The sequence below is a fragment of the Pseudophryne corroboree genome, chromosome 12 (assembly GCF_028390025.1).
Source record: "Pseudophryne corroboree isolate aPseCor3 chromosome 12, aPseCor3.hap2, whole genome shotgun sequence".
NCBI lineage: Eukaryota > Metazoa > Chordata > Amphibia > Anura > Myobatrachidae > Pseudophryne > Pseudophryne corroboree.
Genome location: NC_086455.1, coordinates 170,377,463 through 170,402,851, shown reverse-complemented (window position 1 = coordinate 170,402,851; position 25,389 = coordinate 170,377,463). Strand labels below are relative to the sequence as shown.

General features: G+C 47.3%; 2 protein-coding genes across 8 annotated transcripts in view; one reads left to right on the top strand and one right to left on the bottom strand.

The window, feature by feature from the left end:
* Positions 1-9,816, top strand: part of KLC1 (kinesin light chain 1) — an 88,810-nt gene extending 78,994 nt beyond the window's left edge. For 4 of the 7 annotated variants that reach the window (XM_063948519.1, XM_063948517.1, XM_063948520.1 and 1 more), the window contains exons 15-16: positions 5,654-5,720; positions 7,495-9,816. In XM_063948519.1, the coding sequence (XP_063804589.1) occupies positions 5,654-5,720; positions 7,495-7,560 (133 nt within the window). In that variant the 3' untranslated portion in view covers positions 7,561-9,816. The remainder of the gene's footprint in view (positions 1-5,653; positions 5,721-7,494) is intronic. The other 3 variants (XM_063948521.1, XM_063948523.1, XM_063948522.1) reach the window with 1 other exon arrangement.
* Positions 9,817-11,518: 1,702 nt separating this feature from the next.
* The window catches only part of XRCC3 (X-ray repair cross complementing 3), a 37,628-nt gene continuing 23,757 nt past the window's right edge, over positions 11,519-25,389 (bottom strand). Inside the window, exons 7-8 of the mRNA XM_063948512.1 lie at positions 13,826-13,872; positions 11,519-12,624 (exon numbers count right to left, since the gene is read on the bottom strand). Coding sequence (XP_063804582.1) covers positions 12,402-12,624; positions 13,826-13,872 — 270 coding nt within the window. The 3' untranslated portion in view covers positions 11,519-12,401. The remainder of the gene's footprint in view (positions 12,625-13,825; positions 13,873-25,389) is intronic.

Here is a 25,389-nt window from a genome sequence, read left to right as displayed (position 1 = left end):
AAAGCATGTTAGATAATGTAGTTTATTAGAAAATTTAATCTACAGTACTGTGCAAAAGTTTTAGGCAGGTATGGAAAAAATGCTGCAAAGTAAGAATGCTTTCTAAAGGTGTTAATAGTTTCTTTTTATCAATTAACAAAATGCTAAGCGAATGAACAGAAGAGAAATCTAAATAAAATCATTATGTGGTGTGACCGCCCTTTGTCCTCAAAACAGCATCAATTCTTCTAGGTACACTTGCACACAGTTTTTGAAGGAGCTCGGCAGGGAGGTTGTTCCAAACATCTTGGAGAACTAAGCACAGATCTGTGGATGTAGCTTCCTCATATTCTTCTGTCTCTTCATGTAATCCCAGACAGACTCAATGGTGTTGAGATCAGTGCTCTGTGGGGCCATATCATCACTTCTAGGACTCCTTGTTCTTCTTTACGCTAAAGATAGTTCATAATGACATTGGCTGTATGTTTGGGGTCGTTCTCCTGCTGCAGAATAAAGTTGGAGCCAACCAGATGCCTCCCTGATGTTATTGCATGATGGATAAGTACCTGCCTGTATTTCTCAGCATTGAGGACACCAATAATCCTTATCAAATCCCCAACTCCATTTGCTGAAATGCAGCCGCAAACTTGGAAAGGACCTCCACCATGCGTCACTGTGGCCTGCAGACTCTCATCATTGTGCCGCTCCTCAGCCCTTTGCCCAACAAACTGCCTCCTGTTACAGCCAAATATTTAGATTCATCAGTCCAGAGCACCGGCCGCCATGTTTCTGCACCCCAGTCCCTATGTTTCCGTGCATAAGTGAGTCGCTTGGCCTTATTTCCACATTGAAGGTATGGATTTTTGGCTGCAGATCTTCCATTAAGACCACTTCTGGCCAGACTTCTCCAAACAGTAGATGGGTGTACCTGGGTCACACTGGTTTCTGACGGTTCTGAGCTGATGCATTGCTGGACATCATCCTATTTCAGAGGGAAGGAAGCATAATGTGTCTTTCATCTGATGCAGTAAGTTTCCTTGGCCGACCACTGCGTCTACAGACCTCAACATTGCCCATTTTTCTGTGCTTCATTGCTGAGAAATACAGGCAGGTACTTAGCCATCATGCAATACCATCAGGGAGGCATTTGATTGGCTCCAAATTTCTCCTGCAGCAGGACAACAAACCCAAACATATAGCCAATGTCATTAAGAACTATCTTCAGCATAAAGAAGAACAAGGAGTCCTGGAACTGATGCTATGGCCCCCACAGTGCCCTGATCTCAACATCGAGTCTGTCTGGGATTACATGAAGAGACAGAAGGATTTGAGCAAGCCTACATCCACAGGTCGGTGGTTAGCGCTCTAGGATGATTGGAACAACCTCCCTGCCAAGTTCCTTCATAAACTGTGTGCAAGTGTACCTAGAAGAATTGATGCTGTTTTGAACGCAAAGGGTGGTCACACCAAATACTGATGTGATTTAGATTTCTCTTCTGTTCATAGTAGGTGCTCTTTAGTAAAAATTAAAGATGTACTACCAGTAAACTGCTAAAATGCACCCGTTTCTCCTGCTCAGTGATCCCAGGAACTGCTAAGGTTTTCTCGGGATGTAAGCGTTTCTATAGTTCCATAAGGGTGTGACCATGCAGACCAATAACAAATTGCAAGCACGTGTTTGCAGCTCCCTATTGGTCCTCTTGTTCCATCCTTAATTGGCCACATTACAAAGGCTATCCAGCAATATTTCTACAGCCAACCAGGAGTTCTCCTTCACAGGTAGAGAACGTTCTCAAACTAAGGAAAGTCTTGTCCTCTACAGCCATATTAACCGAACGCATAGTTTTTATACAAGAATATTTAGATACCAGCCACACGCAAACAGGATAATAAGCTACAAAACATGAACGTAGAAGTCCCTTCAACTCCATATATAAACATGTAATCGTTTTTTTTTATATCCCAGTACTAGGCAATGCCACTTATGGCATGCAGTGATATTTTGCCTTTAGGAAATCCTGTTCGTAAATCTCTTTATCATCTGTTGTCATCTTTTTGAAAATTCTTATATATTTTTTCCCTTTGGCCTGGTAATTGTTTATTGCTGATAATTAGTTAGAACAGGACAAGTCTTTTTTTTTTTTTTAATGAACATGATGATGAAATGGTGTATTCGTTTGTTTTTATACACGTAGAGCAAAATACAATATATTGACAGAGAAGTCTGCCTTGGTATTGTTGGAGCACATGATCCTACATAGTGGATTTATGTAAAATGTGAAGATTTCTGGTTGATTAGCTCGGTCCTACAAATGAATGTGCAGCTCAGTTATCCGTCCGTCCATGTGTCAGACCCCGTGAGTGAAGGGTGCAGTACCCCTGATAACTTTGCATGTACCCGGAAGCTGCACATCTCCATACAACTGATTAGCAGAACTTTTTTTTTACTTTTTAAAAATAGAAAATACAGGTTGTATCATCATGCATGTGTCCCTTTAAGTCCCTTTTAAACAAGAGCTGGTAAATGTTATAACGTCCTTCTATAAAGATGCTACGTTGTGTCTTTTAGTAACCCTAAAGACAGGAAAAATCTCCCACATCACTATTCCAAATGTCTGTAGTTTGGGTAGCTTTTACACTTTTATGTGCGATTATCTGACTTATTACTAGTGCTTTTATATCACCCAATAATACTCCATATTTCATGAGAGATCCACAGGAGAAAAGACATAAATAAACAAAAAAATCAAATAATAATGAAATAATTATATATTGTACTTTTTCAGCGCTTTAAGTAATTTGTACATACAGGAGTTGTTGTCATGACTCTTGAGAGATGCTGTCATTGTCTTAATGCAACTGTATCAAGTTGACTAAAAGGTGTGTCATGTGACTTCACAAGATAAATTAAAACTTTGGGCGGTATTCAAATGATATATCACGCCCAATCTCCTTTCTAAAATGATCCCCGTTATAGCGCCCATAGTAATCGGGTTTCGCTGTGTAAAAGGTTGGGCGCTTTCGCTACCACGGGGGTAGCGAGCTGAAATGATTATACCACGCCTGTCATCAGAAACAGAACGAGTGTGAAAAGAATTGAATACTTAAGTCCATATTTATTCTGGGTTTTTCCTTTAGTCATGTGAGGTCATTTTTATTCCTTTCCCATTTTTCTTTTTTCTTTTTTGTGCACTCCATAAATAACAGAGGGGACAAATGAGACGCCTTAAGGGTGACCTCAGAGGCAGCGTAGTTAGTTTGGTGGTTTCAGACTGAATTGGTCTCCAAATTGCTCTGTGTCCTCCAAATTGGTGAAATCTCAATTTGGACTGCTGGAAAGTTACCGGTACACACTAAAAGATTATTTGTCCAATCTTGCTTGTTGGAACGAAAATCTTGTAATGTCTCTGTGTAAATGACTATTAACCATGTGTTCCCAAAAGTCGGAAAACAGACAACAACGCTCAATCGGATAAATTGGTTAAATCAGATGGATTTAACCAATTTGTCTGAACGGTTGTTTTTTTCCGTTTTCCAGTGTTTGGGAACAGATGGTCAATTGTCATTTGCGCCCAAACATCACCAGCTTTTCATTCCAAGCAGAAAGATTGGACAGATAATCTCATAGTGTGTATCCATGGTTTGCCTGATGACCGTGTACTATTGTCATCCAATGGTAGGGAAGTGTTATTTCTTGGGAATCAATAAACAGTTGACCCCAAGGAGTCGGGAATGATTCAGAGCCCTAAATCCCGCCATTGTCCTCACTACGCGCACCAAAAGGAATAAAAATAAGGCACATCACCTTCATTCCATAAGCCCCGCCCTAAGCGTGTGAGGCTAGCAATAGATGAAACACAATGGCAGCGCTTGTCCGGTGCTAAAGTTAGAAGATCATTTCCTTAATCTGATTTGTCCCATTCATAGACCAGTCCCTGGATTATCTATGATGTAGATTTACATTGGTGATTTACTAACGGGTTTGGTTAATTTTGCTTTTCATTTAATAAATGTACTTCTGCTGAACGAGAAAAAAAAAATCCCAGTATGTTACAAATCTGCAGGTTACCTGTGTGGAACTTTCTTTCTGAACATGTTTGTGGATAAATGCTAATCTTTCACCTCGATTCATTGTTTTTTGTTTGACTTCTCATGGGTTGTGCGTCAGCTTAAATGTAAATGACAGCTGCCTCTCATAATCAGATGTACTTTGATTCCCCCCCCCCCCCCCCCCCCCTTTTAACAGTCTAATGGGTTTGTTCCTGCATGGTCTTTCTACTAATGCAGACTGTTTATATGTGAATACTCCTGTTCTGTGTTCCGTGTCTGTGTTCTTGCTTCCAGCTCCTATTACCTAACCAGGGCATACGCTGCGTATACATGGCTCCAAGATTCTGGTCTCAGAACTCAGCAACAGTGCTATAAGTTAGGTGGTAATTCCTAGTGCCTCAGTGTATGCCATCTCCGAGCACAGTCTGAGACCAGGCACCTTGCACCAGATTACCACAATCCCAAGCTAAATAAGAGGTAGAGCAACCTCGCTTTGTCTGATACAATGTGTGTGGGATCAGCAGAGGCCTGAACAGATCTTATGGCATTTTGGTCCTACCACCGGTATGTCAGTCTGCACCCTAACCTCTATCACGTCATGTAAAAAAAAAAAACCCTGCTCCTCTGTAACTCCTTGGCGCCCCCTCAAATCCTGCACCCGGGGCGCATGCCCCCTTAGTTCCCCCCTAGTTACGGCCCTGACATGAAAGCAGGAACATTATGCAGGTGGGAGCCAGGTCTAATTGGTAGTGATCACGTTGCCCCTGTCAGCTGATCTGATGAGATCTTAGCTATCCCTGTAAAAGTATGCCCCTCGCTGGCGGGTGTAGACGCTACGTTTGTGGGTTGCCATGTTCACTTGGAGGTGATTGTAGCCCAGATGGTCCTCAAAGCAGATGTTCTGATTACTGAGAACCACAGCCAGTATGACTAGTGCTGACCTGAAAGGCTGGATGGACCACACAATCCACAAAGGTACCTCACACAGGTTGCGTTAAGTCTCACAATAGTCTTGAATATGTTACCACCCTACAATCCTGCCATGAAGATGGAATTGGTGACTATACAGGGCGTTAGGAAAACAGGATTTCTTTTATACAGTCCAAATTAGTTGGAGCTGTCAGAAGAGAGACCTTTATATTGGTAAGGGGGAGATTTGGTGGAAAAGGGGTATAAATATGGCCCATACTGTACAATGTACTGACACACACATTTCATACCTCTGTAAACAACGCAAAGTGATGTTTCACACCTACTATATGGTGAGTACAAGTCCTGAGTTGTGGTGGTATTGGGACCTCAGACATATATTTAGATAATGCCCTTTCTCCATGTCACCAGTGTGTGCACCATCCATGCATTAATACTGTTGAATTGTATTGATGGCTGCTACTTGTGTGGCCTGTTTCCATATTATAAGATGGTTAATGTAATATAGGGTGGACAAGTCCACTGTACATGGAAGCGGGGGTACTTACAGTAAATAGATTCTGCGGAGATCAGCACTGATATTGGAACTGAAGGAACAGGAGCTAGGAGGGGAACGTGTGATTTGTGATGCTCTGTCTACACCTCCAGTGATTCTCATTGGTTTGTCCTTGCATGTCCACTATCCTGGTTGCAGCATGAAGCGTGCCAGCTCTCTGAATGTTCTTAACACGGGTGGCAAGGCTGCTGAAGACCACATGCAAGTAAGATGCCCAGTCATGTTCTTTCCTCATCACTTAGTACTAGTGTATGTGTGTCTCTGTGTGCACCGGGCTGGAAGCGGCTGCGCGCCAGACGCGAGGATGTGAATACGGCCCTTATGTCATAATTAGTAACCCCACGCCCTTCCAAAGCAGAGTCCTGATTCCTTAGGGAACGTTCAGCGCACTGAAAAACAGCTCTCCCCTATGTTATGATGAAAGGTGCAGATTTGGTTTAGGACGACGTCCCCTTACAGCTGTAGTCCATGCACTTACACTAGAATTGCTCTTAATTGTGCTTGTGTGACACCTGAACACTGATCTTTACTAACATAATGACATACTAACGCTACACCTTTACCTTCATGTATGGTCAGTCATCCTTCCAAACTATTCAGCGTACAACGTCATGCATTAGGTGATCAACATGTTTAGGATAGGTAACGTTTGCGGAAGGGCTAGAGGCCTGGTCAGTAACCATTTCCAGCCATGTATGAGAGGTGGGGGCGAGTAAGCTAGCCTGTTTATTATGGTAGTGGTAAAGAACTAGAACCATGTGATTATATTTACAAAGGTGGTCATTCCGAGTTGTTCGCTAGCTGCATTCGTTCGCTGTGCAGCGATGAGGAAAAAAAACGGCACTTCTGCACATGCGGCGCAATGCGCACGCGCAACGTACTATTACAACGAACGATGTAGTTTCACACAAGGTCTAGCGAAGCTTTTCAGGCGCACTGCTGGCCGCAGAGTGATTGACATGAAGTGGGCGTTTCTGGGTGTCAACTGACCGTTTTCAGGGAGTGTTCGAAAAAACGCAGGCGTGCCAGGAAAAACCAGGCGTGGCTGGGCGAACGCAGGGCGTGTTTGTGACGTCAAAACAGGAACTGAACAGTCTGAAGTCATCGCAAGTGCTGAGTAGGTATTGAGCTACTCTAAAACTGCACACAAAACTTTGTAGCCGCTCTGCGATCCTTTCGTTCGCACTTCTGCTAAGCTAAAATACACTCCCAGTGGGCGGCGGCATAGCATTTGCACGGCTGCTAAAAACTGCTAGCGAGTGAACAACTCGGAATGACCACCTAGAACCGTGTGATTATATGTACAAAGTGTCCTTCAGCTGGGACCATGCAGAATAAAAACTGCGCACAGGCTTTACAAATACGTGGAGTACTGTCTGCATTTAATTCTGAGTAATTAAAGATCAAAGAGGTTTACAGCACAAAATGTAATTTTACTAATACAAAATATAAAGCATTTAATTCTAAGCTTTTATCAGAGGTAAAGAAAATACTTTTTGCACAAAGCTGTCCTTAGCCTGTTACCTGATCATCTCTTATAAAGGGTAATAGATAATTACAAATGCAGACGAGTCTGTTGGATAAACACAGTGAGTAGCTTCCCTCTGATGAGACGTTTAATAAGGGGACGTTATTCCAGCTGAAGGGACGTGGTACTTTAGGATGTAGATAGAAGAGAACGTGTTATTACTCATGTGGGGTGTTTGGTTTCATACTATTTTACATAGTATATGATTACAGTTAAATTGCATAATTAAAGAAATGCATAATAAGACTATGAATTTTTAGAGTAGTACAAATGGCCTTCTGCCCCGCTGTGTACACATCTGAAACCATTGCCGGAATTACCCAACGGAAGGGAGTGATGGTAATTAATTTAATTAATCTATCACTGATGAGGATTACATAGCTATTTAATACATTGTGTTATGTTGGTAATGATTTGCCTCCCCCCCCCCCCCCCCTCTTTTTGTACACAGGAACGAAATAATTGTCTGACCGACGCGAGAGGTTTGAGCGCTAGTCACACGGACCTGGCTCATTAAGATTGGCTCGGAGATGAACTGCAGCACCTGTACAATGAAGACGCACTGAGACACTAAACTCCCCCCTCCCCGTACAAGCAGCTTGGTCATGTTTGAGAACGAATTGGTCTTTTTACTTTTTCTAAAAAGATAAGAATATAGATTTTTTATTTAGTGTAATTAGGTTTTTGTTTTTAAATGGAACATTTTATTTATAGGCGTGTATGTATATATCATTTGCTGCTTGCCCTGTTGGCCGTAGAAATCTAATATATATCGTACATAATAATTGGGTCACTGTTACACCAGCTGCGTATCGGGCAGAAAGCTAAAACAGACGTTGGCTTTACACAAATGTCCGCATGGACTGACACTGGATAAGGATCTATTGTGAATAGCTGAATATATGCTACGGTTACGGTAATGCTGTCTTTGAAATGTTGGTTTATGATGAGAATACAATAGCTGTTTACATTTTTCTGAGCAAGGGACTATAAATGCCTTTTTAGAAGTGTATGCAAGAGATTAAGGTGTACTCGCTGGTCTTACACGGCCGTCTCCTGAGATCCGTGACCAGACCTGGATATGGTATGTCAGGTGCCAGGTGGGCAGCTGATGCCTACTTGTTCTGTCTGGCATTTGACACCAATGAGGTCTTGCCTTCCTAATGCTATGACGTTCGGTGTTCATAAGCACAGTCAGGATGTGTTTGTAGGGTCAGCAGTCAGAATACCGATCCTATTCTGAAAGCCGACACCGGCATCCAGAATAGGTGTACCATCCCGGAGGTTAGTTTAGGCTGCGGGAGGGGGGGTGATGGTTAGGATAAGGCACCAAGGGGGGAGATTAGGTTTAGGCTGCGGGAAGGGAGGGGAGAGAACCCCCCCCTTACTCACCCCTGTCCGCTTCGGAACAGTCTGGTTCCCATACTGCGGTAACTCGTACTGTTCCCCCCTGCCTGGTAGGGCAATGCATAGGCTTTCATGCAAGGGGAATGTCCTGGATTGCTAACCTTGGTTTTTATGCTTTTGAAAATGGTTTTTCAGATGTCATCAATGTTTCTAAATATCTCTGGATGCTACCATACGATCCAGGATGAATGACTCAAGCCTCTGTCAAAAAGCTAAGCCGCCATTGAAGTAACGCGCAGAAAATATAAGGGGACACAGAATATGGGTTATTAGGTCACGTCCAGCTCGGAGTGTGCTGTATTTACCATCTACTTCAAATATACTGCACGTGATGCAACAGTTACATTCAGTTAAATGGACACCATCATGAAGAGATTGTGGGTGTACATCTAGTATAGTGTTAAACAAAGCTCCGCTACTCTCCTGGACTTAAGAGCTGTCAGTTCTGCAATAGGGGGTATGGTGGTCCTCACAAATGCTCTTTGCTTTCGTTGAAGACTGTAAGAAGAACCCTAAGGCTTTATCTGGGGGAATTGGCACACTGGTAAAATAAAAAATCTTTTACGCTAGGTCAAAGTGACTGTGTACGCACGATACACAGCTTTATTATACCACAGGGGTTGCCTCCCTCCTGTCAGATACATCTAACTCTATTGAGGTGATTTTCACATCACAGTAAGTGGAGAGCTCTAGGGGAAGGGATGTCAAACCATGGCAACTGTACTGGATGGTCAGATCTGCAGGGAGAGTTACTGACTCAGTCACAGGGACTAGGTATAATCCTGTAACTGGGAAGATTTTCTACTTTCAGACCGTCGGCACTTAATTTGGATGTTTTATTCCAAAACTTGTATGATAATGCTGTTCCTGTGCTAGAACGGCTTTCCTTTGGGCGGGGGAAGAAATAGACATATAGCTAATTTTTATTTTTTAGCCATGACTAGGAAGATATCGGCAGGTGCAGCTTCTAGTAAAGATTTACAGTGAATATAAATGGAATTTTTGGTTACATGGTGAATTGTTACTAGTGCAACTGGAGGCCACCTAGTTTTCTATTAGTTACAATATGTGAGACTAGTGCTGGGTGTTACCTTTCCCCTGTAAGTATTCCCCACGAGACTCCCTGCATCATTGTTTGGCTGCACTGGTTCTCTAGCCCGGACTGTTACAGATGCAGGAACTTGTCTCGGATGGACTGATTGTAAATAGCTGTCACTCAGCGCCATGTAGTACCTGGGGTACTATATTTATGAATGTCATTTGTATTGTGAATGTGAGGTGTGTATCCGTGTCATCTATGCTTTAATGCCAGGACGATACTTACCGTATAAATACTTTGATATCTAATAAAGATGACTAGATTGCTTGTCTTCTGTCACTGGTTTTCCTTAGTGTGTGTTGGAAGAGTAACAGCCCTGTCTATGGCCCTAATTCAGAGCTGATCAGCCACCCTGACATGCGGGGGGACGCCCAGCACAGGGCTAGTCCGCCCCGCATGTCTGACCCTCCCCCCGCCTTTTATACTGGAAGAGTAGTTCCCTGCCAGCGCAGCTCCTGCGTGCTGGGAGGGAGCTACTCGTCTCTCTCCGGGGCACAGCAGCTGCGTGTGATGCAGCCACCGTGGCCCGCCCCCTGCACGGTCCGGGCACGCCTGTATGGTTAATACTGACAGATGAGGAGAAGGATACCTAAAGCAGCATCTTACCTGTGGCCCCAAGAGGTCTTATTTTGGCCCCTGCAAGAGTCATAGGGCATTTTGGGGCAGATGTATTAAGCCTGGAGATGGCATAAGGAAGTGATAAACCAGTGATAAGTGCAAGGTGATAAACGCACCAGCCAATCAGCTCCAATATGCAAATTGACAGGAACTGATTGGCTGGTGCGTTTATCACCTTGCACATATCACTGGTTTATCACTTCCTTATGCCGTCTCTAGGTTAATACATCTGCCCCTTTGTGCCTTACGCCACAGTGACATCAGTACTTCAATAGTCAGAATACTGGCTAAGATTATGAAATAGCTGCCTCTTGTGTGTACACACTATTTATTCACATTGTGATTACCACAGTGCAGTGACTAGTGCATACCAGCAAATAAGTATGGTGCGGTGACTAGTGCATATGCAAGGAGGTATGGTGCGGTGACTAGTGCATATGCAAGGAGGTATGGTGCGGTGACTAGTGCATACCAGCAAATAAGTATGGTGCGGTGACTAGTGCATATGCAAGGAGGTACGGTGCGGTGACTAGTGCATACCAGCAAATAAGTATGGTGCAGTGACTAGTGCACACCAGCAAATAAGTATGGTGCGGTGACTAGTGCATATGCAAGGAGGTATGGTGCGGTGACTAGTGCATACCAGCAAATAAGTATGGTGCGGTGACTAGTGCATATGCAAGGAGGTACGGTGCGGTGACTAGTGCATACCAGCAAATAAGTATGGTGCGGTGACTAGTGCATATGCAAGGAGGTACGGTGCGGCGACTAGTGCACACCGGCAAGGAGGTACGGTGCAGTGACTAGTGCATACCGGCAAGGAGGTACGGTGCAGTGACTAGTGCATACCGGCAAGGAGGTACGGTGCAGTGACTAGTGCATACCGGCAAGGAGATCAGTGGAGTAATCTCAAGGGATAGTTTTCCCGCAAGCACTATCCCGGCACCTAGATTTTGAAACATGCACAGAATATTTTTAAATATTGCAAAGCTAAATTCGGCAATTACATCGCATCACAGTTTAAATGCGAGTTGTGATAAATGTGCCCCTTAGGCTGCTGCAAAACTAAAAATCTCAGCATGCCTTTCTAGAGTCTGTTTAGTTGTATTTCCAGTAAGGTATTACCCTGCCCACGCAGTCCTGCTCCGCTTCTACACATGCAGCTAGAACCCAACTTTACACCGTCCTCAGAGGGACATAAGACAGCGCTATCTCAGGATATGGAGAAAGAGAACAGACAGACATAAAGAAATCTATGTAATAAGTGTTGCAGCTGGACATATAAAAGAGAATCCAAGTAAGTTATCAGGAGGTTGGAGTCTAGAATAAATACAAATACTTCATTGCAGAATAAATTGAGGTTTCATTGTATTCTATGTGCATTCGTTTTTAGTATACACACTTTTAAGTTCGGAAATTGGTTCTTCAAATTCAGCATGCCGTTTAGATTGCTTCATGGGGGGCCAGAGCCAAATATCACGTAACAATTATGGAAACTGCAGGAAATAGCCGTTACCTGCGGCAACCATTCTGATGACCGTAATAGTTTCAATTATAGTACAGTTTACTGCAGAACAATCTTTTTCTACAATTACCTGTGGAATATGGACACACGGGACAGGACAATGCGCAATGTTATACATTGTAGCAGTTACTTCTATGAGACTATCAGATTCTATCAATAATAAGAAACATACAGAAATTCCTCCGTAGCCATCACGGACGTAGGGCGAGGTCACCTGGAGGGTGGTTGCAGATGACCATGTTTGCATTCAGACAGGTTTTGTAACTTCTGGGTGATCTTCCTGTGAGCACAGACGTGATAGACATGACATAAGCAACGTAATAAAACACTATAATGCTTGTGTAAACATCTAGTACAAAATATAGAAGAAAGGGCAGTAAAATAATTACTGCATTGTAATTGTTACCATTATTTTCTCTCCAGCAAATGCAGACTATTCTTTCTAGAGAAGTCGTTAAAGGAGATATATATATATATATAAGGACTATTGTGGTTGTGATTTGGTGTCTGATTAGTACCACTGACGCGTTGTATTTATAGCTACAGAGTCAATCAGCATTTATTGCCTCTCTCAGTGTAGGCCCAGGTGGCCGCAGTCCTGTTCATGTCCTCTGAAGGCGTCTAACTATTACCGGGGAACATCTCCAGTACGTCTTGACGTCATTGCTGCATAAGCCAGCAGGTATTTCCAGATCATCTTGTACACCGTTCATGTCTCCTCTGCATCAATTCCCTTCACACCTTCCAGGTCTACCGTGTAGTAACAAGTGGCCCGAGGAACATGTGGTGCAAACATGACTTCCATTGTCCGTAAAATGCTTCCTGTGTGTGGCGGAGGGGCCGAGCGCTGCGTGCGAGAAGCCATGAGTCTCATCAACAGCTGGTTAGACCAGGAAATCCCTAAGGCTGGCAACACCTTTCTGTCCTGAAGCCTGATTAAATACACAAAGGAAATCCATTCAGTGCAGAATTAAGGAACCGTAAGACATTGTGCACGTTACGTAGGAGGGCTGCTGCTCATATAACGTCACATGATCACTGGTTTTGGACAATGACCGTTTCTCCTGTTCTGGTTTGGACACAATCTTTATGAAGACAGAGCCATAGGACCCAGACATTACTACCAACCTTGGCTTGCTTTGTGATACCATACTGTACATACACGTGTCCACTTACATCTAGCTTCCCTGTATATTAAACAGCCCTTCTAATCATACCATGCCGTGGCATGACTTGGTAACGCAGAGTGACTTTTTGTGCAACTTTTTCCATTAAAATGTGTCTTATTTGCAAAACGATGCAGATATGACGCACAAGCAGCTGATTAAAATGATTTGCGGCATGCCTATAATCTGGGTGCGAACGTGGCTGTAACTACATACATAATGCTACACTACAGCGTTTTCCTACAAAACACGTAGCATTTCGTATGCAGAATACAGGCATGCCGCATCATTTTAATCAGCAGAGGCTGCTTGTGCGTTTTATGCAAAATAAAAAAAGACACCCAACGCTAACGGAGTTGCACGGGACCTGTCGGCTCACTCACGCCAAGCATCTCCCGCTACATGGCATATTGAGGCAAGATGTATAAGGACACACCTCTATGGTAAATCTGAACCAATAGACGATTGGCTAACAGTCGTGTTCTCAAAGTTGTGCTATTCCTTTATTTTTATTGTCACCATCTTATCCGTAAATAGAATATTTATAAATCAGAAATGTTATTTTCCATCCTATTTCTCGGTTTTCAATAATAAATGTAAGCCTTTTAAACTAGTGACGATAAATTGGTATTCTTAGTTTTTGGAAGTTGCAGGATTTTAGACCCGTTTACTTAGTGTAAGCGATGAGAGACTAGTGATAGATTTACTGGGAAATATGGTAGGATGCAGAGAGAAACGAGTGTTAACTAATACCCCTCTCAGACATAAAACCCTGGCTCGGACCCGGGACATTGAGCACGGGTTGAAGCTGGGGCTTTCAGTACTTATCCCTGTTCACACATTTGTGACGACCCGGGTTACTCCTGGGTCGTCAACCTACACGCCGGATCCCGGTCTTCTGGCTTTCAATGGGTTAGGAAGATATATATAAAAAAATCAGAATGATGTGATCACATATAGCACTTACCCACAGTGAGTCAGGACAGAGTCTGTTTCTTTTACCGTATCTGTGACCTACAGGACAGAATACAGAGTAATATAGGGTTATTACCAGTCAATAAGATTTTCTGACATTGCATCTCATGGCGTCTTCTCCTCCTGAAATCTTAGCCGTAGTGCTGCAGAAATTCATATACTCACACCAGCTGCAGGTACTTAATCAGGGGACACATTAAAAGACTAGGTGATTCATCGCTCCCTACGGGCGCTCTTCACACCGTCGTTTGGGGCTACGCCCCGTTAACCCCTGCATACCTTTGGACATATGCAGGCCGGTAGATAACAATCAAAAACACAGGGCAGAATAGAGGGCATACAGAAATGGTGTCCGGTTGAGAAAAGAGAGAGGCGTAGGGGGGGGGGGGGGGGGGGAGAGAAAGGGAATGTACAGACACGCTGTGCGATGGGTAAAGGATAGGGAGAGTCAGGGTGGTAGGGAGAGGATAAAGAGAGGGAAGGTGTTAGACAGAAAATAGCGTTGCAAGAGGCTACGACCCGTTAACCCCTGCACGGGCCTCAGCTGTGCTATAATTGTTATTATATGGAGTTTTACCTGCAAAAAAGTTTGCTATTGGGTAAATATTGCAAGGGGGAAGGGCGTGCGATTGTCAAGGGGGCGTAGCCCTTTGTGAGGGCGTAAAGAGTGTCCGCAGGGCACAATGAATAACCTAGTGTAGTATATACTGCTAGTGTATGCAGCGCAGCTTATACACACAGTGGCCATAGGTATCAGAGCCGCGTATACACACAATGGACACAGGTAGCTGAGCTGCTTATATATACAATGGCCACAGGTAACGCAGCCACGTATCCACACAGTGGCCAGAGGTAGCAGGGCAGCTTATACACACAATACCCACAGGTAGCAGAGCCGCTTATACACACAATACCCACAGGTAGCAGAGCCGCTTATACACACAGTGCCCACAGGTAGCAGAGACGCTTATACACACAGTGCCCACAGATAGCAGAGCCAGGTAGCAGAGACGTTGATACACAGTGTCCACAGGTAGCAGAGACGCTTGTACACACACAATACCCACAGATAGCAGAGCCGCTTATACACACAGTGCCCACAGGTAGCAGAGACGTTGATACACAGTGTCCACAGGTAGCAGAGACGCTTATACACACACAATACCCACAGATAGCAGAGCCGCTTATACACACAGTGCCCACAGGTAGCAGAGCCGCTTATACACACAGTGCCCACAGGTAGCAGAGACGCTTATACACACACAATACCCACAGGTAGCAGAGCCGCTTATACACACAGTGCCCACAGGTAGCAGAGACGCTTATACACACAGTGCCCACAGATAGCAGAGCCGCTGATACACACAGTGGCCACAGGTAGCAGAGACGTTGATACACAGTGTCCACAGGTAGCAGAGACGCTTATACACACACAATACCCACAGATAGCAGAGCCGCTTATACACACAGTGCCCACAGGTAGCAGAGCCGCTGATACACACAGTGCCCACAGGTAGCAGAGCCGCTGATACACACAGTGTCCACAGGTAGCAGAGACGTTGATACACACAGTGGCCACAGGTAGCAGAGACGCTTATACACACACACAATACCCACAGATAGCAGAGCCGCTTATACACACAGTGCCCACAGGTAGCAGAGCCGCTTATACACACAGTGCCCACAGGTAGCAGAGCCGCTTATACACACAGTGCCCACAGGTAGCAGAGCCGCTGATACACACAGTGTCCACAGGTAGCAGAGACGTTGATACACACAGTGGCCACAGGTAGCAGAGACGCTTATACACACAATGGCCACAGGTAGCAGCACCACTTATACACACAATGGCCACTTTTAGCAGCACCGCTTATACACACAATGGCCACTGGTAGCAGTGTCACTTATACACACAATGGCCACTTTTAGCAGCACCGCTTATACACACAATGGCCACTGGTACCAGAGCCGCGTATACACACAGTGGCCACAGGGAGCTATGCCACTTATACACAATGGCCACAGGTAGCAGTGTCGCTTAGACACATAATGGCCACAGTATTACTTTTTTTTTTTACTAATCCAATGTCCATTGGTAGCAACTATACTCACAGAAGTTCAGTGTGTGTGTGGGGGGTTTGGAAAGAGAGGTGGGGGAGGTGCGGGGGTACTGCGGGTGGGGGAGGGGCGGGGGGGTTTGCGGGTTGTGGGTGATACGGGTGGGGGCGGGAGTGCTGCGGGTGGGGGAGGGGTATGTGCGGGGGAAGGATGTGGTGGGTGCCAAGGGTGGAGGAGGGGCGGGAGTGGGGAGGGGTGAGGGTGCTGCGGGTGGGGTAGGGGGGTACGAGGCGGATGTCGCATGTGGGGGGCGGATGTGGTGGATACCGCGGGTGGGAGAGGGGCGGGTGGGTGGGTTTTATGCGGGAGAGAGGTGGGTGTGGGGGAGGTGCAGCTGCGGGGGTGTGGTGGGGTCTGGATGCGCTGCGGAAAGGGGAGGGGGTGCTGCAGGTGTGGGTGCTATGGGTGGGGGAGGGGGCGGGAGTACCGCAGGTGGGGGGCGAATGTGGTGGATGGTGGGGGAGGGGCGGGGCAGGAAGGGTGGAGGGAGCGGTGGTGTATGGGGGGGAGAGGTGGGTATGGGGGTGCCGCGGGTGGGGGAGGGGTGGAGGGTGCGGGGGGGGGGAGAAGCAGGGATGGGGGGGTGGGGGTGCAGCGGGCGGGGGAGGGGCGTGTGCCGCAAGTGGGGGGCAGATGTGGTGGATGCTGTGGGTGCAGCGGGTGGGGAAGATGGGGGGGGGGGGAAGAGAGGTGGGTATGGGGTGGGGGAGGTGCGGGGGTGTAGAGGTGGGTACGGGGGGGGGGGAGGGGTGCCACGGGTGGGAGAGCAGGGGGGCGGTGCGGTTTGTGGGTGCTATGAGTGGGGGGTGCTGCAGATGTGGCTGCTATGGGTGGGGGAGGGGGCGGTAGTGCTGCGGGTGGGGGAGGGGCTGGGGGTGCTGCAGATGTGGCTGCCATGGGTGGGGGAGGGGCGGGAGTGCCACGGGTGGGGAGTGCCGCGGGTGGGTGACGGATGACGTGAAGGCTGTGTGCACCATTGGCTGGCGAGGGGGGGGGCCGCATCGGAGCGTGCACCAATGGCTGTCGAGGGGGGGCGGGTTGCATAGCAGTGGGCACCAATGGCTGGCGAGGGGGTGCGGGCTGCATAGGCGTGGGCACCAATGGCTGGGGAGAGGGGGCGGGCTGCATGGGTGTGGAGTGGAGTTTGTAGTTACCAATGGCTGGCGAGGGGGGGCGGCCTGCATAGGAGTGGGCACCAATGGCTGGTGAGGGCTTAATGTGGTGCAGTTGTGTCTGCACAATCGTGGCCAGAATACAGTGTGAGGTATTGTTCACATATAGATTAGGGATCTCCTATGGCTATCTAATAATCTCCTATATTTCTCTAACGTCCTAAGTGGATGCTGGGGACTCCGTCAGGACCATGGGGAATAGCGGCTCCGCAGGAGACAGGGCACAAAAAGTAAGCTTTTAGGATCACATGGTGTGCACTGGCTCCTCCCCCTATGACCCTCCTCCAAGCCTCAGTTAGGTTTTTGTGCCCGTCCGAGCAGGGTGCAATCTAGGTGGCTCTCCTAAAGAGCTGCTTAGAAAAAATTTTTTAGGTTTTTTATTTTCAGTGAGTCCTGCTGGCAACAGGCTCACTGCATCGAGGGACTTAGGGGAGAGAATTTCAACTCACCTGCGTGCAGGATGGATTGGATTCTTAGGCTACTGGACACCATTAGCTCCAGAGGGAGTCGGAACACAGGTCTCACCCTGGGGTTCGTCCCGGAGCCGCGCCGCCGACCCCCCTTACAGATGCTGAAGATTGAAGGTCCGGAAACAGGCGGCAGAAGGCTTTTCAGTCTTCATGAAGGTAGCGCACAGCACTGCAGCTGTGCGCCATTGTTGTCACACACTTCACACCAGACGGTCACGGAGGGTGCAGGGCGCTGCTGGGGGCGCCCTGGGCAGCAATATATAATACCTTTTATGGCAAAAGAATCCATCACATATAGCCATTAAGGCTATATGTATGTATTTAACCCATGCCAAATGTCTAAAACTCCGGGAGAAAAGCCCGCCGGAATAGGGGGCGGGGCTTATTCTCCTCAGCACACAGCGCCATTTTCCTGCTCAGCTCCGCTGTGAGGAAGGCTCCCAGGACTCTCCCCTGCACTGCACTACAGAAACAGGGTAAAACAGAGAGGGGGGGCATATTTTGGCGATATTTTTATATATTTAAGCGGCTATAAGGAACAACACTTATATAGGGTTGTTCCCATATATATTATAGCGCTTGGGTGTGTGCTGGCAAACTCTCCCTCTGTCTCCCCAAAGGGCTAGTGGGGTCCTGTCTTCGATAAGAGCATTCCCTGTGTGTCTGCTGTGTGTCGGTACGTGTGTGTCGACATGTATGAGGACGATGTTGGCGTGGAGGCAGAGCAATTGCCGATAATGGTGATGTCACCCCCCAGGGAGTCGACACCGGAATGGATGGCTTTGTTTATGGAATTACGTGATAATGTCAGCACATTACAAAAATCAGTTGACGACATGAGACGGCCGGCAAACCAGTTAGTACCTGCCCAGGCGTCTCAGACACCGTCAGGGGCTGTAAAGCGCCCTTTACCTCAGTCGGTCGACACAGACCCAGACACAGACACTGAATCTAGTGTCGACGGTGATGAAACAAACGTATTTTCAAGTAGGGCCACACGTTATATGATCACGGCAATGAAGGAGGCTTTGCATATCTCTGATACTACAAGTACCACAAAAAGGGGTATTATGTGGGGGGTGAAAAAACTACCTGTAGTTTTTCCTGAATCAGAGGAATTAAATGATGTATGTGATGAAGCGTGGGTTAACCCAGATAGAAAAATGCTAATTTCAAAAAAGTTATTAGCATTATACCCTTTCCCGCCAGAGGTTAGGGCGCGCTGGGAAACACCCCCTAGGGTGGATAAGGCGCTCACACGCTTATCGAAACAAGTGGCGTTACCGTCTCCTGATACGGCCGCCCTCAAGGATCCAGCTGATAGGAGGCTGGAAACTACCCTGAAAAGTATATACACTCATACTGGTGTTATACTGCGACCAGCCATCGCCTCAGCCTGGATGTGCAGTGCTGGGGTCGTCTGGTTGGATTCCCTGACTGAAAATATTGATACCCTGGATAGGGACAGTATTTTATTGACTATAGAGCAATTAAAGGATGCTTTCCTTTATATGCGAGATGCGCAGAGAGATATTTGCACTCTGGCATCGAGAGTAAATGCGATGTCCATATCTGCCAGAAGGAGTTTATGGACGCGACAGTGGTCAGGTGATGCGGATTCCAAACGACATATGGAAGTATTGCCGTATAAAGGGGAGGAATTATTTGGCGTCGGTCTATCGGATCTGGTGGCTACGGCAACTGCCGGAAAATCCACTTTTTTACCTCAGACCCCCTCCCAACAGAAAAAGACACCGTCTTTTCAGCCGCAGTCCTTTCGTTCCTATAAGAACAAGCGGACAAAAGGACAGTCATATCTGCCTCGGGGCAGAGGAAGGGGTAAGAGAGGGCAGCAAGCAGCCCCTGCCCAGGAACAGAAGCCCTCCCAGGGTTCTGCAAAGCCCTCAGCATGACGCTGGGGCCTTACAAGCGGACTCAGGAACGGTGGGGGGTCGACTCAAGAATTTCAGCGCACAGTGGGCTTGCTCACAGGTGGACCCCTGGATTCTACAGGTAGTATCTCAGGGTTACAGGTTGGAATTCGAGAAGTCTCCCCCTCGCCGGTTCCTAAAGTCTGCTTTGCCAACGTCTCCCTCGGACAGGGCGACGGTATTGGAAGCCATTCACAAGCTGTTTGCTCAGCAGGTGATAGTCAAGGTACCCCTCCTACAACAGGGAAAGGGGTATTACTCCACGCTATTTGTGGTACCGAAGCCGGACGGCTCGGTAAGACCTATTCTAAATCTCAAATCTTTGAACCTGTACATACAAAAATTCAAGTTCAAGATGGAGTCACTCAGAGCAGTGATAGCGAATCTGGAAGAAGGGGACTTTATGGTGTCCCTGGACATAAAGGACGCTTACCTGCATGTCCCAATTTGCCCTTCACATCAAGGGTACCTCAGGTTCGTGGTGCAAAACTGTCATTATCAGTTTCAGACGCTGCCGTTTGGATTGTCCACGGCACCTCGGGTCTTTACCAAGGTAATGGCCGAAATGATGATCCTTCTACGAAGAAGAGGCGTATTAATTATCCCTTACTTGGACGATCTCCTGATAAGGGCAAGATCCAGAGAACAGCTGGAAGACGGAGTAGCACTAACCCAACTAGTGCTGCAACAACACGGGTGGATTCTGAATTTTCCAAAATCTCAGTTGACCCCGACGACACGTCTGCTGTTCCTGGGAATGATTCTGGACACGGTTCAGAAAAAGGTGTTTCTTCCGGAGGAGAAAGCCAGGGAGTTATCCGAACTTGTCAGGAACCTCCTAAAACCAGGGACAGTGTCTGTGCATCAATGCACAAGAGTCCTGGGAAAGATGGTGGCTTCTTACGAAGCGATTCCATTCGGCAGATTCCACGCACGAACTTTTCAGTGGGATCTGCTGGACAAATGGTCCGGATCGCATCTGCAGATGCATCAGCGGATAACCTTATCGCCACGGACAAGGGTGTCTCTTCTGTGGTGGTTGCAGAGTGCTCATCTGTTAGAGGGCCGCAGATTCGGCATACAGGACTGGGTCCTGGTGACCACGGATGCCAGTCTGAGAGGCTGGGGAGCGGTCACACAAGGAAGAAACTTCCAGGGAGTATGGTCAAGCCTGGAGATGTCTCTTCACATAAATATACTGGAGCTAAGAGCGATTTACAATGCTCTAAGTCTGGCAAAACCCCTGCTTCAGGGTCAGCCGGTGTTGATCCAGTCGGACAACATCACGGCAGTCGCCCACGTAAACAGACAGGGCGGCACAAGAAGCAGGACAGCAATGGCAGAAGCTGCAAGGATTCTTCGCTGGGCGGAAGATCATGTGATAGCACTGTCAGCAGTATTCATTCCGGGAGTGGACAACTGGGAAGCAGACTTCCTCAGCAGACACGATCTACACCCGGGAGAGTGGGGACTTCATCCAGAAGTCTTCCACATGATTGTGAACCGTTGGGAAAAACCAATGGTGGATATGATGGCGTCCCGCCTCAACAAAAAACTGGACAGGTATTGCGCCAGGTCAAGAGATCCTCAGGCAATAGCTGTGGACGCTCTGGTAACACCGTGGGTGTTCCAGTCAGTGTATGTGTTCCCTCCTCTGCCTCTCATACCAAAAGTACTGAGAATTATACGGCAAAAGGGAGTAAGAACGATACTAGTGGCTCCGGATTGGCCAAGAAGAACTTGGTACCCGGAACTTCAAGAGATGCTCACGGAGGATCCGTGGCCTCTACCTCTAAGACGGGACCTGCTTCAGCAGGGACCGTGTCTATTCCAAGACTTACCGCGGCTGCGTTTGACGGCATGGCGGTTGAACGCCGAATTCTAAAGGAAAAAGGCATTCCGGAAGAGGTCATTCCTACACTGGTAAAGGCCAGGAAGGAGGTGACTGCACAACATTATCACCGCATTTGGAGGAAATATGTTGCGTGGTGTGAGGCCAGGAAGGCCCCCACGGAGGAATTTCAACTGGGTCGATTCCTACATTTCCTGCAAACAGGATTGTCTATGGGCCTCAAATTGGGGTCCATTAAGGTTCAAATTTCGGCCCTGTCGATTTTCTTCCAGAAAGAATTGGCTTCAGTTCCTGAAGTCCAGACTTTTGTAAAAGGAGTACTACATATACAGCCCCCGGTTGTGCCCCCAGTGGCACTGTGGGATCTTAATGTAGTTTTGGATTTTCTCAAATCCCATTGGTTTGAGCCGCTCAAATCGGTGGAGATGAAGTATCTTACATGGAAAGTAACCATGCTACTGGCCCTGGCTTCAGCCAGGAGAGTATCAGAATTGGCGGCTTTATCATATAAGAGCCCATATCTGATTTTCCATACGGACAGGGCAGAACTGCGGACGCGTCCTCATTTTCTGCCTAAGGTGGTGTCAGCGTTTCACCTGAACCAGCCTATTGTGGTGCCTGCGGCTACTAACGAGTTGGAGGATTCCAAGTTGTTGGACGTGGTCCGGGCATTGAAAATATATATTTCAAGAATGGCTGGAGTCAGAAAGTCTGACTCACTGCTTATATTGTATGCACCCAACAAGATGGGTGCTCCTGCTTCTAGGCAGACGGTTGCTCGTTGGATTTGTAGCACAATTCAACTTGCACATTCTGTGGCAGGCTTGCCACAACCTAAATCTGTCAAGGCCCATTCCACAAGGAAAGTGGGCTCATCCTGGGCGGCTGCCCGGGGAGTCTCGGCATTACAACTCTGCCGAGCTGCTACTTGGTCAGGGGCAAACACGTTTGCAAAATTCTACAAATTTGATACCCTGGCTGAGGAGGACCTTGAGTTCTCTCATTCGGTGCTGCAGAGTCATCCGCACTCTCCCGCCCGTTTGGGAGCTTTGGTATAATCCCCATGGTCCTGACGGAGTCCCCAGCATCCACTTAGGACGTTAGAGAAAATAAGAATTTACTTACCGATAATTCTATTTCTCGTAGTCCGTAGTGGATGCTGGGCGCCCATCCCAAGTGCGGATTGTCTGCAATACTTGTACATAGTTATTGTTACAAAAAAATCGGGTTGTTATTTGTTGTGAGCCGTCTGTTCAGAGGCTCCTACGTTTGTCATACTGTTAACTGGGTTCAGATCACAAGTTATACGGTGTGATTGGTGTGGCTGGTATGAGTCTTACCCGGGGTTCAATATCCTTCCTTATTGTGTACGCTCGTCCGGGCACAGTACCTAACTGAGGCTTGGAGGAGGGTCATAGGGGGAGGAGCCAGTACACACCATGTGATCCTAAAAGCTTACTTTTTGTGCCCTGTCTCCTGCGGAGCCGCAATTCCCCATGGTCCTGACGGAGTCCCCAGCATCCACTACGGACTACGAGAAATAGAATTATCGGTAAGTAAATTCTTATTATTAGCCCAGATCCAGATTAGGCCAGTCCGCTCAACTATGTGACTCCGCCCAGTTATGTGACTCCTCCCAGCGTTGGCAAATGAAGCACAAAGTCACAGATCTGGGCTAATATATAGGAGATGCGCTTTACCCAAATTTGTTATTGTTTAGTATAACATTATATGTAGGCATTAGATGATCACTGACAAAATGCCTTTTTCTCTGACGTCCTAAGTGGATGCTGGGACTCCGTAAGGACCATGGGGAATAGCGGCTCCGCAGGAGACTGGGCACAACTAAAGAAAGCTTTAGGACTACCTGGTGTGCACTGGCTCCTCCCACTATGACCCTCCTCCAGACCTCAGTTAGAATCTTGTGCCCGGCTGAGCTGGATGCACACTAGGGGCTCTCCTGAGCTCCTAGAAAGAAAGTATATTTTAGGTTTTTTATTTTACAGTGAGATCTGCTGGCAACAGACTCACTGCTACGAGGGACTAAGGGGAGAAGAAGCGAACCTACCTAACTGGTGGTAGCTTGGGCTTCTTAGGCTACTGGACACCATTAGCTCCAGAGGGATCGACCACAGGACCCGACCTCGATGTTCGGTCCCGGAGCCGCGCCGCCGGCCCCCTTACAGAGCCAGAAGCAAGAAGTGTTCCGGAAAATCGGCGGCAGAAGACTTCTGTCTTCAACAAGGTAGCGCACAGCACTGCAGCTGTGCGCCATTGCTCCTCATGCACACCTCACACTCCGGTCACTGATGGGTGCAGGGCGCTGGGGGGGGGGGGGGGGGGGGGGGGCGCCCTGAGGGCAATATAATACACCTTGGCTGGCAAATCATCACAATATATAGTCCCAGGGCTATATATGTGATAAATTACCCCTGCCAGAATCCATGAAAAAAGCGGGAGAAAAGTCAGCAGAAAAAGGGGCGGGGCTATCTCCCTCAGCACACTGGCGCCATTTTTTCTTCACAGTGCAGCTGGAAGACAGCTCCCCAGGCTCTCCCCTGTAGTTTTCAGGCTCAAAGGGTTAAAAAGAGAGGGGGGGGCACTAAATTTAGGCGCAATATGTGTATACAAGCAGCTATTGGGGGAAAAATCACTCAGTTATAGTGTTAATCCCTGCATTATATAGCGCTCTGGTGTGTGCTGGCATACTCTCTCTCTGTCTCCCCAAAGGACTTTGTGGGGCCTGTCCTCGGTCAGAGCATTCCCTGTGTGTGTGCGGTGTGTCGGTACGGCTGTGTCGACATGTTGGATGAGGAAGGTTACGTGGAGGCGGAGCAGAGGCCGATAAATGGGATGTCGCCCCCTGTGGGGCCGACACCAGAGTGGATGGATAGGTGGAAGGTATTAACCGACAATGTCAACTCCTTACATAAAAGGCTGGATGACGTAACAGCTGTGGGACAGCTGGCTTCTCAGCCCACGCCTGCCCAGGCGTCTCAAAGGCCATCAGGGGCTCAAACAACGCCCGTTACCTCAGATGGCAGACACAGATGTCGGCACGGAGTCTGACTCCAGTGTCGACGAGGTTGAGACATATACACAATCCACTAGGAACATCCGTTGCATGATCTCGGCAATGAAAAATGTGTTACGCATTTCTGACATGAACCCAAGTACCACATAAAAGGGGTTTTATGTTTGGGGAGAAAAAGCAGCCAGTGTTTTGTTCCCCCATCAGATGAGTGAATGAAGTGTGTAAAGAGCGTGGGTTCCCCCGATAAGAAAATGGTAATTTCTAAAAAGTTACTGCTGGCGTACCCTTTCCCGCCAGAGGATAGGTCACGTTGGGAGATATCCCCTAGGGTGGATAAGGCGCTCACACGTTTGTCAAAAAAGGTGGCACTGCCGTCTGGGGATACGGCCACCTTGAAGGAGCCTGCTGATAATAAGCAGGAGGCTATCCTGAAGTCTGTTTATACACACTCAGGTACTATACTGAGACCTGCATTTGCCTCAGCATAAATAGTGCTGCTGCAGCGTGGTCTGATACCCTGTCAGATAATATTAATACCCTAGACAGGGATAATATTTTGCTAACATAGAGCATATTAAAGACGTCGTCTTATATATGAAGGATGCACAGAGGGATATTTGCCGGCTGGCATCCAGAATTAATGCAATGTCCATTCTGCCAGGAGGGTATTAGAGACCCGGCAGTGGACAGGTGATGCTGCCTTTAAAAGGCACATGGAGATTCTGCCTTATAAGGGTGAGGAATTGTTTGGGGATGGTCTCTGGGACCTCGTATCCACAGCAACAGCTGGGAAGAAATTTTTTTCCTCAGGTTTCCTCACAGCCTAAGAAAGCACCGTATTTTCAGGTACAGTCCTTTCGGCTTCAGAAAAGCAAGCGGGTCAAAGGCGCTTCCTTTCTGCACAGAGACAAGGGAAGAAGGAAAAAGCTGCACCAGACAGCCAGTTCCCAGGATCAAAAATCTTCCGCCGCTTCCTCTG